Source organism: Pangasianodon hypophthalmus, chromosome 12 (assembly GCF_027358585.1).
Source record: "Pangasianodon hypophthalmus isolate fPanHyp1 chromosome 12, fPanHyp1.pri, whole genome shotgun sequence".
NCBI classification, from domain to species: domain Eukaryota; kingdom Metazoa; phylum Chordata; class Actinopteri; order Siluriformes; family Pangasiidae; genus Pangasianodon; species Pangasianodon hypophthalmus.
In genome coordinates this window covers 12564093-12578189 of record NC_069721.1, presented here as the reverse complement: position 1 = coordinate 12578189, position 14097 = coordinate 12564093, and the positions used below count along the sequence as shown (strand labels likewise).

At 38.9% G+C, this 14097-nt stretch overlaps 1 protein-coding gene across 2 annotated transcripts in view; it reads left to right on the top strand.

Moving 5' to 3' along the window:
• The window catches only part of nrg3b (neuregulin 3b), a 138107-nt gene extending 125045 nt beyond the window's left edge, over positions 1–13062 (top strand). Inside the window, exons 4-9 of one of the 2 annotated variants that reach the window (XM_026914629.3) lie at positions 1772–1798; positions 4595–4697; positions 5847–5973; positions 8489–8601; positions 9112–9279; positions 10996–13062. In XM_026914629.3, coding sequence (XP_026770430.3) covers positions 1772–1798; positions 4595–4697; positions 5847–5973; positions 8489–8601; positions 9112–9279; positions 10996–11629 — 1172 coding nt within the window. In that variant the 3' untranslated portion in view covers positions 11630–13062. Of the gene's footprint in view, positions 1–1768; positions 1799–4594; positions 4698–5846; positions 5974–8488; positions 8602–9111; positions 9280–10995 lie in introns of both variants that reach the window. The other variant, XM_026914627.3, reaches the window with a different exon arrangement.
• Positions 13063–14097: the final 1035 nt, after the last annotated feature.

The window sequence follows — 14097 nt, the reverse complement described above, 5'->3', positions numbered from 1 at the left end:
TGGCATTACTAGCGCTCCTATCTCCTGAAGGCAGTTTCTCCCAAGGGTACTCTGTATTTGGGATGGGGCAGTGTGCTTTATATGCCAGGCCAGAAGAATCAATACCCAGGTTTAATGATGTCGTGGGTACAGCTGGTGACAGCACTGCAATTACACATGGATATATGTGGCTGTTTAGGTGGGCAATCAGAAGCAGCAGCTGCTTGAACATTCAAGCTGCAGTGGCAGCATCAATATGACTTCCTGGTTTGCCACCCATGCCTTTTGTCTCTCAGAGCTCAGTGCTCTGGTTAAAAAGGCATCTGTTTTCTCCACACCAAGTATAAAATAGCATGTCTGTTGAGCAAAATGTACTGAAATAGCAATGCCAGTACATCTACCTATGTGGTAGATATATCTATGTGTATATGAGGCTTCAAATTACAAATTCATTCCATCCCCCCCTACAGCATAGTAAAATGGAATAATTACAAGGTGTCAATAAACGGGTGTGCTTCCTCTGTTATTGATCAAGCAGTAGTTGAGCAGGAGGGAGGGTGAGCCACTAGTCTATCAGCTACTCTTTTACTCCTCTTCTGCAGCCATTGTCTACTGTGTCCATTTCACAGCATAGTGATGCTTCTCAAGTATGAGAATATCCCTGGTTGATCAGTGTACTTTCATTTTAGCTTTTTTTTTAAAGCTACTTTAGAAACAAGAGTATTTATTCAGTCACTTCCTCTTATATAATCAATCTGACCAGTTCTAAGCCCTGATGCTTTTAAAAATCTTACATACTGAATGTTTAATATTCAACCTACAGTGATCTGTTGTCTACTGTCATCACTGAACAACACATAATGTCTATTTAGCTGCTCCTTCTTCTGCTGTCTTACATTAATGTGCCTCAGCTAGAATTATAGTTATCATTTAATGCTAATTGTGTTTAACTACTGCATGAATATATTCATAATCCCTTGGCATTGTTAATTCCTACAATTTATCAGCTTACAGATGGTTTCCTGTCTGTGTGTTTGATTTCCTCTTTTTATGTCTAGCATATCCATGAAACATAATCTTTCAACAAGCTTGGGAAGCCACAGTCTATGTAAAAACCTTAGACCACCTCTGTCAGAAAAGCAATTATGTGTGAGGGTTCACCTTTAATTGAAATGAGATTATGTTACAGTGCCGTGAAAAAGGGGTGCTGTTCGGATCAAAAGAACACAAGTGCTCAGCTCTTTATCAAACCCTGAGGTTCTGGGGCTGAGAGAGACTGAGAATGAGCCCTAGCTGCATTTAGAAAGCTGGTCATCCGTTAACATGCACCACTGGAGCAGACATTTTTAAAGAGGAGACAGCAGGAAAAATGGAGGAATGAATAAAAACTTGTGACCAACAGAGACAATTATGAGCATCCCTTGGGTGTGGAAGGCGAAACAAAGGCATTTGCAGAGCCTATTTCCACAGGCAATCTGTGCAGGAGTGTAATTCTAATCGAGAAGCAGTGGTAAAGGCTGAGCAGGACTTTTTATGCAAGCTATTTAACAATGTGTGTACTTTCTGCCTCCCTTCCCCTGGGCTGACTGGAACGAACCTGTTTTTGTTGTTCAATCATTGTACAACAGAAATATGTTTCTTTGGCTGATAACACTGAATAGTTTTGTTATGCTGCAAGTGCTCTGAATTGTCTTCATCAGAATGTAGCAGAAGCTATAAGTATGTGTCTATTATTCTAAATACATTTGATTTTTTTCCCACTCACTTATTTCTCTGTTTCTCCCTCCAGCAGCAGATGAGCTTGGCATCGAGTTCATGGGTAAGGAAAAATGCTTTCTGTAATTACTATTCATCTCACAAAACACATGCACCCTCTCTCATTCATACCAATTTATCATTTTAGCTATCACTTGTTTCACAAGGTTTTCCCATTCCCACACAGCGGTGTTACAAATCAAAGGGTGCCGAGGGTGTGCACCTGTGTTGTTTTACCTCCTGACTTTGTCAAGGACCACTCAGCCGTATCGTGTGATTACTATGTGGATGGCTGGCACTCTTCTGAGCAGCAGGGGAGTGAGCGAGCCTACAGTCCTTTCCCCCCCAGTGAGAATGTTGACAGTAGCGTTGTTGAGGATTGCCAGCTACAGAGCACATACGATTCAGATGGGCTTCATTTGCACAAAATTAATGTGCACTAAAGTGCATGCCTAATCACAAAAACTTCTGACTGCGGCCCCAGTGTCACCATGGAAACACAGGTAGTGGATGAGCTAGGTAATGTGAGGACAGAGTACCTGCTGTACCTGCAGCCTCTGTTTGGGTGATGCAAGTTATGCAGGTGTGTGTACATGTTACCTGTGTGTCTCTGTGTCTGTATATTTTGTTGTGTGTGTGTGTGTGTGTGTAGGGGTGGGTGTGGGTGTGTGTTTTGTTGTTTTTTTTATGTGTCCCAGTTAGTACCTGTTAAGCCCAAAGGTATATCACTTGCTGAGGTTGCACATTGTATAATGTGACTCTTGGGATAAGAAATACCACACAGCCGATAGGATAAGTGGCTGCCTTTACTGACAAACTGGAGTAGCCGCGGATTTTAAGCAGTGTCAACAAACAGGAGCCATAAACTGCACTAAAGAGGATTTTTTTATAGAAGCTGTTTTTTTCCTCACTTTTCTGTCTGTCACTGGCTATCTTTTTTTTGCCTGTGATAGAAGTCATTTCCATTTTTCTACACCCGCACTCCCATACGCCCACTGCTCTCTGTCATTTGCTTGAAAGTATTCTATGAGTGAATCTACTGAAGTTTTCTATTAGCCTAGGTTCACATGTCTGCTTTAGTACCTCCACTTCAAACATCCTCAAAGTGAGACAGAGGGAGACGAGGGGAGGAAAAGGAGAGGAATGGATATGTATTACTCTTCAGTGATTTTAATCTGGATCTTAAATGAGCCTCGTCACAGCCATTTTATAATATGTGTGTCTGTCTGTGAAAGAAAGAAATATGTAGACAGAAAGACAGAGAGAGGAAGGAGATGAGATCTCCTGCCTCACAACTCACTACACATTTAATACTGTCATTCAGAGCCACTTTCTCCTTTCATAATCACTGGCAGATATGATGAATAGTTTGTTACTATATGAACTACAAGTGATATGCTCACAAGTCGAAGAATAATTACTACTAAGTTACTAAGTTAAGAATATTTACAAATGACCATTAACATTAACCCTACAAGACCTGCCATATTCCACTATAGACCCTCTACGAACAGACAAAAAATCATCTAGACTGTCAACAAAACGTCAAGTGACCAGTACAGTAGTAGTTTTAGTACATAATCTATCCATATTCTGTAGGCCTGAGTTTATTAATTTAGTGATTATGTTTTGTGTTGCACTGGCACTTCATGGTACCACTACTGACTAGAGTCACAGACTCTGAATTGATCTGTTTTTGACTGAAATATTTTTCTGAGACAGCATCTGGACTGTGTTCCACCTGTTGATGACTCTGCTATAAAACTTGTCAACTTGCCCTTTTTGCATTGTGTACTGAGTTACCTACCACAAAATCCCAAATTTTACATTGCAGCTACCTTATAAGGGAACTGCGCAATCATTCACCTTCATCCACATTAGGTCAGTAGCTAGTTAGTTCCATCATCTCATTCTAGTTTGCCAGTTGTGACAACTATAAACATGGCAGATAGCTTACTGATTTGTGGATGGTTTGGAATGCCCAGTTTTAACTTCCCCAGGTTTCCTCCATGTTGGTGGAAGTCAACATCAAGTTTTATTCTCTTAGATGTCAGCCATTTTATCTATCTTGGAAAGCATCCCTCTTTCGAAAACAGCTCCCAGTTTTACTCATTTATTTCTTTTGGCATTAGTGCACTTTTATGGCAGCAGATTGTGCTTTTTGCCTACAAAAATAGTAACTGCCAACGAGCCCTCTTTAACATTGAATTCTGCCATCTTTGCATTTTTTAGCAGTAAAAATGGGGGCATGACTATAACATGACTGACAGGAGGGATGTAAACACAACCAAGAAATCCAGCACAGAACTGTTTTTCTCAGGCACCTCTTTATTTTCAGCAATTATGAATCACTGTGTTCCCCAGATATTTGTAATGGTGAGAACAATAAAACTACTGACCAGTGCATCTTTACCCTGGGATCATCAGAGAAATGGCATCATCTGCCAGCCAGGGCTGCATGCATTCATTAGACTACTGACTTCCTCTGAAGATGTGTATAAGAGAAAAACAAAGAGAGAGTGACAGAGACAGCAAGGCAGATAATGAAAGTAGACAAACACTGGCTCATCACTATAGATGGCTTTCTCTATACAAATCATTAGCACAATTTAATTAACAAATATCTCTGGATAAACAAGAGGAAAGTATATAAGCCAGATGAGGACATATTCTATGTATTGCCATTATGTCTAATAATTGAAATTAGCTATAGTACTTCCAGACCCCTCGATATTAAACTTTCACACACCTGTAAGTAAAAAATTATTTTGTTCAGTCAATACAGACCAGCAGAGAGAGGAGAGAGGACAAATTTACACAGAGAATTAACTTTGGACCCTTATTGTGTCTGTCTTATCAGAGAGTGGAGAGACCTACCAGAAGCAGATCTTGTCAATCTTCAGCATCGCCATGGGGATCAGCTTGCTGGGTTTGGCCTGCATGGCTCTTTACTGCAGGAACAAGTGAGTCTTTAACATATATTACTGAAACCAGAACCAACCAGAGTATAAGTTTATTCACAAAACTAAAGTTCTTGCTGGTAATACTTTATTTAAGGGTAGTAGTCATAGGGCTTCATGACACCTGCATAAACCATTCATGACTGCTGACATAATTCTAAATAAACATTTATAAAATAGGAATCAGCAGTCAAAAAGACTGCTTTCATGCAAGTTGGCTGGGCTTATGTTAGAACATTATAATAACTAAATGTAGCTCAGTATACTCACATCATGGTGATAACATCAAACTCACTCTGATTTGCAGTCAGTTGTATGGTATTGTCATAACTATTAATAAAAATCTTGTTAATAATAAGAAGAAGCACACCTTAATGTAGGATCAGAGAAAATATACAGTATAAAACGTACTGTACTTATTGTTAAAGCATAGCTATAGAACAGTGTTATACAGCAGTGTTTTCATGTCGTTACTATTACCAAGTGCCGAGTGCAGGAAACACTTTAGAGCATCTTTTAGGAGTGCTTAGCTTTGTTGGATTTTCCAGTTAACCTCACCTGGAAAGCTATGGCACATCATCACCATTATGTTTCTCTATTTTAGAGAAACATCATCACCATTATGTTTCTCTAACATAGAACTAGTACACTGAGCTACATAGAAAGCTATCATCATATTGTCATTATATGAACAAAATGTCACTTGATTCAGGTGTTATGTCAATCTGACATTGAAACTGAAGAAAGCAGGCTTTATGCCAGTGAATTCCTATTGGAATAACCCATCCCAAACATTCCTATTGGTTTATGCCCTTTTTGTGCCATTTATGTGCCATGCAAAACTACCATTCAGTGTAAATTGGGACCAAAACATCATCTATGTCTCATTCCAGAAAATATGTAGACATGAAAATATATAATTGATAATATGCTCACATTGCTTGTCAAGAGTTTGCATATTACTATCTAATTATACAGAAACAGACAAACCAACCATGACTGTAAACGTGATATTTGAATTTACATGACATTTGGATCAGAGTTGTAATAATGAAACAGATCATTTTGTCCTCATCAGAGAAACTAAACAAAAGAAACATTAGCATGTCTTTATTAGAAAGCACATGATTATAATTGATTAATATGTTTCAGGAGACAAAGAGGAAAGCCTAGAGCCCATCAAACTGAGATCCGCACTCTGAGGGACTGCAGTATCATTGCTTCCCGACTCATGTCCAAATCCAGCCCCAGGATTGATTATGACCTCCAGCATCAAAAGGTGAAATATCTGGGACGCTTACTTCAGCTTCAGTAGGAGATTTTTTTTATGTGTTGAAAGATATGTACTGAGCAATGTGTCACCTTCTTTTCCATGCATATCAGCTATGTAGTATGTAGATGGTGGGAAATCAAGCCCCCCCATGTGTGACTGCGAGAGACCTCAAAATGCATTCTCTGTATAACAGTCATGTGTAATGAATACAATTGGTCAGTAGGCAGCTCAGGGAATGGTTCCCTCCATGGCTCTCACCAGAACCAATGATCCCTCACACTGACAGAAATAGCAGTGCATATAGCTCTGAGTAAACATCACATCCATTTGATCAGCAGTTTACCTTGCTGCTGTAAAAAGCTGCTGTACAGAAGAGCTGTGTCGAAATAGAAGTAAATCTGTCCTTTTTTCTTTTGCTTTGATAGATCTAAGCAGTACATTCTTCTATGGCCAAAGGATAATGACAGTTCAGGTCCACATGTACAGTGCTGGGTTTGCAGGGTACAAAAGGATTAAGCTTAAGGATTCTTTATTTCCTCACTATTTTACACAGTAATGGTAATGATGTTCATAATCCTACATGACACCTACATAAGGTCTTTATGACAACTGATTATGGATGTAATGGAACTATTTGTATCTGTTCAGTGCTCCCAATATCCATATCTGTATTCAAACCCAAATTAAGCCCAAAGTGGGTGTAGCCTAAACCAGATATTAAAAAAAAGAAAAGAAATGTCAACACTGTCAGCATGGTGTGTGAATTCTGCCTGTGACAATTCCTCCAACTCTGCTATATCACTTGAGGTCATAATTAATGTTATTACTCTTACCACAGCAATTTACCACAGCTTTCCTCTTTGTTCAATTTATTAATAAATGACAGGTTATTCAGTTTATTAATAAATGACAACTGGTTATAGTTACATTTATTGTTGTGGAACATTCACAGAACAAGTTAGTTCCTTGTAATCACTTACCTCTCAGTGGTAAGGTACCTCTTAGACTCTCTTTTTTCTCTCTCTTGAAGATAACAAGACAAAAAAAATCATTGTCATGTTATTAAGAAAGCGGAAAAGCACAAAGTCCTCTGTCCTGAAGACTGACCCGTGGCGGAAAGCTTACTGACTGTTACAGAGCACTGACTCTGAAAACTCCTATAAATGTTAAATAAATGTCTCCGTACAAAACGTGTCACCATGATTATACATTTTTAATTGATAAATAACATGTTTTTTCAAATCTGATTATATGGGAATGATAACATATTAGAATAAGCACATTACTATAAACCTGTGATTGGAATTACAGCCATCAGTAATATTAGAGCTAAACTGAATTAAAAAATCAGCTCTCATAACATTGTAATATAATTCAAATTATTGTAAACAAAAATCTATAACTTCACTCAAGCCTCACTTTTGATCTCATGGCAAAAGCAGTCTTTAAGGCTTTATGCTTTACAATGTTATTGTAGCCATATGTGAGTTATCATGAAGGCCTTGTGTAGATTTTATATAGCTACATTAACACCGCCCTTAAGTAAAATGTTAGCACAGTAATACATCTCCACCTATAGGTCATCAAAATGTATAATTTGCTCAAATACACTAATATACAATTGTATAGAAAAGATTGTCCCAAAAGGCCTGCATGTCTGGCACTGTGTTTTCAAGTGAGTGTGAATCTACATGTTCCAAACTCTCAAAAAGTTCCTGCAATTATACTGGTGAGACCAGTAGCTCTGTTCCCGGTAGAGCATTCTCACCCAGCTGAGGATTTGAGAGGGTGGCCAGAAATGATCCAATTTTCCTGCTGGAGAGAATAAAAATGCTAACAGGTCCCTGAGGAGGTACAAGTGTTAGGATGACACACTTTATCAGCTGCAAGGCTTCACACTAGTTTTAAGTGAAACCCTGTAGCTTTAATGATATTCCACAGGACAATGGAGGCAATCGTGTGTCACTTACTAGAATAAGAGCATTATCTGGTAACTCAGATGACTTTAGGGGGCATCTCAGACTGCTTTCGGAATAGCCTCCATGTTCTGGCCAGTTGCAAGATAATGGTTTTAATTTTGAGGGAGAAAAAAGAGAATGAAATAAATTCTTTAGGAATCCATTAATGTAATCTTGTCTGGGATTAGTTCCCGACTCATGCAGAAGGACCAAGAAAGTCGACAGGGAGTGTAATCAGAGAGTGTCTCTCTTAATCTGCTGTTTAAATGTAACGACTAATTAAAGTGGCTCTCCTCTCGCTGAGGGGACATATATCACTGAATGAACTACATTCTGTCTCACTGCTTAGTCTATAATCCACTATTCCATCTTTGGCACTGAAGAGTCAAGAGCGCACATGTGTGTGTGTGTGTGTGTGTGTGTGTGGGAGACTGAAAGAAATTGAAGGATAGATCTATTGAAAGACAGGAGAATGTGGAAGTGAAGTCCTACAAAGCAGAGCAGTGTCACAGCAGTACCGTTTAACCTTTAGAAACATATCACCTGTCATCTCCTTACCACAGTGCTGCAAAGCCCATGGGTCATCCCCAACACCAGGCCACTGTATAGGATCCAATGATTCCAAAGTCTCTTCACCCAATCAGAGCAGCAGTCTGGCTATGGCAAAAAGTTGCAGGTATTTTCCTTTTTTTTCCCTCCCTATCTTGCTTTCTTCCTCTTCCAATGCATATAGATGAGAATAGAGGAGAATTAATCAGCTCCTATGTCACCATATGCTCATACATTCAAGTACATAGATAAATAATGCTAAAAAGAATTTTTGTGTAAGTATTCTATATTGTAATTAATTCTGTTAAAATGCATTTCTCAATGACCTCCAAAAAAAATGATTCAGAACTCACTTATGATTTATAGCTGGCAGGAGGCACATGAACTGAACGTATAATTGGCATTCTTCAGCCTAGCAGATTGCAAATTATGTATAATGAACTATTCTGCTTTGTAACAATTCAGCTATGTGTTTTTCAGTCATACACGTACACATTTAGCAAACATAGATTTCAAATGTATTTCATTTTATAATAAAAAAAAAGTATAAGACCAGATTGTCTGAGTGTCTAATAATGCTATCTTTTAAGCTATTTTAGCTGCGTTCTCCTTTCAGTTTTGTCTCTGTTTGCTTTAGTCCTGCTGCAAAACAGAAGATATCCAATCATCAACCAGTGTCACGATGGACACCACCCATCTCTAGAGCGGGAAACTATCTAACTGGAGGATCAAAGGATTCTATTCATAGCTACAAACATCTCCGAGAGGTGGAGTCCACAGATGCTACATTAGAATCTCTGAGACGGTATGTATGTATGTATATATAGAAGGTCTCTCCACTCTTTGATGAATTTATTCGCACTTATAAAATTTCTCTAAAGTATTACAAATAAGTCAGACATGATAAGACGTGGTTCGGTGAGAGAGTCTAAAGCTAAAAGTTAAGATTGCAAATAAAAATTGCCTCAGTAACATTAAAGCCTCTGAGTATGAAGTGCTTACACAAGAGATTTTCAACTGCTGTCAACATGATCCAACTTCACAGCGAGTCATAAACTCATCTCACAACCAGCTCTTTTATTTTGCCCTATTTCCATAATTTGCATTCGTAAAACCGTGCACTTTGGAATTTTTGCCTTCAAGGGTTTTGATGAGCTCTTCCCCATGTCTCAGCACTAAGACACATGCATACACACAGTGAAACTCGGGTCTGTGTCTGAGCAGTAGGATACTCTTTTAGAAATTAATATAAGTATTTACATGAATCAGACTTTCTTCCTGCACCAATGCTTGATAATGCTGTTGCTGATCTTCAGTTATTATTACTATTATTCATAATTAAGAACTGATAAATTTATACCCTGTTTTTGGTGAGTTGGTGCTAGGGCCAGGGAAAGGCAGGCAAGCTTGCACTGACCTATTTCTAGACTTAACAACCTTAAAACATCAACATCACCCCTAAACCTCCCCTGTTGCCATGGAGACACCCTCTGGTCTCCGGGAACATGGTTACAGAAAGGAAGAGTGCAAGAGAGAAAGAAAAGAACAGTGAGAAATAAAGACAGTGATGAGAATAGGAGACAGATATGATCCTGTTAAAGTAGATCCTTATATAACGGATATATTGGGAATAGTCTGGATATTTATGTGTCGATCTGGCAGGTTAAACTGCCACTAGCATGTCCTTTATGAAACAGAACTGTTTTATACCCTGTTATTAGGCTTTACTATCAAATAATAACTCTGTGAGTTAGTGTTTAGGGCAACCATATCTGTTTTATTAGTCAATATTTCTTTAACACTAAGGCTTCTTCTGTTATACTTCATTGAAATTCTGAATATTTTTACCCTCCCATAATGTTGTATGTGGATGGCTAGAGTTAGAAGAGTAGGTAATTGGGTCGAGGTCCTGCAGTTGTGCTCCCTTAAAAACCATGACAGATAAAGAGCAGGCAGGAGTCTCTGGGACTTTACTTGACACAAACTTTGAATAACCTGCTTTGGTCTTTTGGGCACATCCCAGGAACCATGTTCATTATTCCAGGGAGCTGTCCCAGTTTAGAGCTGTGTGCTATCTAGGTTCTTCGGGCTGTTGTCGGACAAGGTGTGTAGGGTCTGATAAGGCATCTGAGCATGGAAATTGAAAAGCCATCCTTCAAATGAAGTAGTCCAAATATGTTTTCATCAGTTCACAGGCCCAGGTAAGGGACACTCAAGCTTTGATACTAATGACTTAAATTTCAGATAAGGTTTCACAGGTGGGAGAAACTCCAGAGTTAATGTTAATGCTGTCAAAGGAAGGTAGTCTGACTTGTGGATTATGAACAATTACACAGAGATTTTTACATTACCACTACCTGAAAGTCAATTCCCTACTGCGAAGATGATTTGGGAATAAATTATGCACACCATGTTCTCTGAGTCAGAGTGGTTTCTCCAGTGGGATAAGTGAAAAAGAGTCAAGAAAAGGGAAAACATACTTCACAGAAGGGCTAATCCACACTCTATTTTCTCTCTCTAGGTGTCGCTCCCAAACTGAAGGTAATCAGTACAACCACTCCTTTCTGAATATGCAGACTGAAGCCTTTGCCAATTCCAGAGAAAGGTTGACCCTGGGTGATGTTCCTTGTACTCGTCTGGATCAGGGAACAGCATTTCCTCCTCCATCTCACCGTGCCTGCTCTGTTCCCATCATCCCCTCTGTTCAGGCATCTAACCCGGAGGACAGGGCCGAGGATCGAAGCACCAAGGTGTTGCGTTATAAGGATGGAGCTTTTGCTAGCCAAACTATCAATTCAGAGACTGAAATAGGGTCGTTGTCAAATTGCAGCCAGGGGTCACAAGCACTGGGAAATCAAACCAAACACAAAAGTCTTGTCACTTACACGACAGCTTTGGGACCACGTACAGAGTCCACCATGGCAAAGACTGTCATCTCTATAACTGTACTGGGATCAGGGAAGGAGCGTGTGCACCACTCGTCCAGTTCGTCCAAATCCACTGGAAGACCAGAGCATCAGCATGTCCAGTCCACTCATGAGTTAAAAAAGGAGCAGGGGGCTGCTTTATACAATTCACTTATCAGGAGAGAGAGAGACTGCCACCTTTCCACTGAGCCTAAAGGTCTGTCCAGTCTCACAGCCTCTAAGAGCTGATTGGATAAATTCATAGAACTGAAGAATTAAACTAACACAAACAGTGGAGTTGGAAACAATGAAACACTAAAATCCATGAAGGTCTATTCCTTCACCCTCACTTCCCTTTTACTGACACGAGACTTACTCTCTAAACTCTGTAACTGCATTGTGGACTACAGCAAGAACTTGAAATGACAGAATTCAGAACACTGGATACCTGAAAATACAATGTGAATAAATTATGAAATGATATAATGACTGTCGTTGGGATGTTGATTTAAAGAGGCATTGAAGAAGATTAAAAAAAAAAGATTTATATGCCACTATTTAACAAAAATGCTTCTACTTAGAAACCAAATAGTGTGTCATCTCTATGTTGTTTCTCTATTGTAAAAAAAAAAAAAAGAAAATATAATAGATGTCATAACTATATGTATGTCATATATGGAATATATATGACATACAACAGGACAAAAAATAAAGATGCAGAATATGATGAACAGGAAGCTTTTCATTTCCAACAGCTCTGCCATCCTACGACATAACCCAGTTCAAGTTTGTCTTTTCTCTGTTTTTGCTTGAGGACGTGAAGACGTGAGTTTGGTGCTTTATGAATAAAATCTCTATGTCACCTTGTGATTTGATCAGAGAGTGTCTCCACACACTGGCGGGTATTACACAGTGATCAATGCTCTATTTCCTGCCACCCACTCTATGCATGGCAGACAGATATCTGCAGCTATCACTGGCACAAATCTAAAAAACGTGCCAATAGGAAGATAGTCAGTCACCAGCACTGTCTCCATGGCAACAAGGACCCATGGAGTCAGATAGTCCTCACAAGCTCGAGCTGCCCTGCATCTACCAGAGCAGACTGTCAGCAGATTTAATCATTTACTTGTTTATCATCCACAAACGTAGCTCCGCTAATTAAACCTAGACTCATTATTTTGCATCAGCTATTTTCAAACTGCAAAAAGTTTTTAACTAGCCTATTTTTTTTCCAGGTGAGAATGTTTTTCGGCAGAATTAATCAGCAAAAATATTAAAGAGTGGTGCAATTGATGTCTCTGCTCGTGTTTAGTCTTCCTCAAAAGGTCTAACATGAAATAATTTTTTTCCTAAAAGCTAGAAGAATGATTCAGCTTGAGCATGAATATTAAAACACATTACAACCAAAATACAACCAAAATAATGGCTCTGTGACTGGGATCATTCAGTAAGAATAACGTGATTTCTTCTTCATGTGGTCTGAGCAGGAACCAATGTAATAGACAACGATTATGGAAAAATCACATACAATTTTATGTGATCATCTTTTTCACAGGTGATTACATGAGTACTATGTGATCACATGAAAAATATGTGAAGGTGCATTTCACTATGTTATGCCCTGAAAATGAAATCCGAACTCAGTTGAATCCATGTGACATCATTTGAATAATATGATATAATACTGTATGATCACATGTAAAAAATAAAAACACATGCAATACATCTGAAAATTCACATGTGAAAAATGTCACATAGCATTTTTATTGTTTAAAAACCACATGTGGAAAAATGTATATATATTAATTGTGTAATTATTCACATGTGTAACTTTGCTATAAGGGAATTAATGCAGAAAAAGATAATTACTTGTCTCAGCTTGTTTGGTGTAATAATCTATAGTTTCATGTATGAAGTTACAGCAGCAGCTTTACAACACAGACTGCAGGATTAATGGTCCCAATGTTAAATAGGATTGGAGCTTTTCTAGCTCTCCCAGTAATAGCGAAGGTTTTACTCCTCAAAGAACATATCTTGTAAAGCTTCTAATATCCAAAGAGTATTAGCTGGATGATAATCTGATTATTGTTACAACATTGTGTTGTTGCCTCTTTCTCAATTTGATCATCCATATCTATTGACGTAGGCAAGCCGATTCTCCAGGGAGACTGCTAACAATACGAGGAATGGAAAGGTCCAAGCCACAGAGACTGGTCAGAAATGAGCACAGTGCAGCAGTGGAACAGTGTGAGAGCAGACACAATGAGGGCAGGAGGAAGAAGTAAGATGTACTGTATCTGTCGCCTGAAATGAGCAGCAGTGTCTCTGTGAAATGGTGCTGCATGTTTAATATTCTGCATTAACTGGCTGACCCACACATCTCCTCACCGCAGAGCTTGTCATCTCAAATCTCTCTTCAAAATTGGTGTGAGAGGAATGCTGGTGCTGGTTGGAATTACATGTAGGCTTGAAGTTCCACTTGAGTGAGATGGACTGGTACAAAGTGTGATAGACGATGGGGCTAACTGCATATAGGGGTGATAGACGATGGGGCTAAGTGCATCTTTCTCAACCCCTTGAGCAGTGGCGGCTTGTCCATAGAGGCAGGTGGGGCAGAGGCCCACCATTTGTATCAGTCGTTTAACAAACATTAATCTTCAGTCTTCTAATGTCTTCATTCCCAACTTCATTCATTTTACATTTAAAATTAGTTT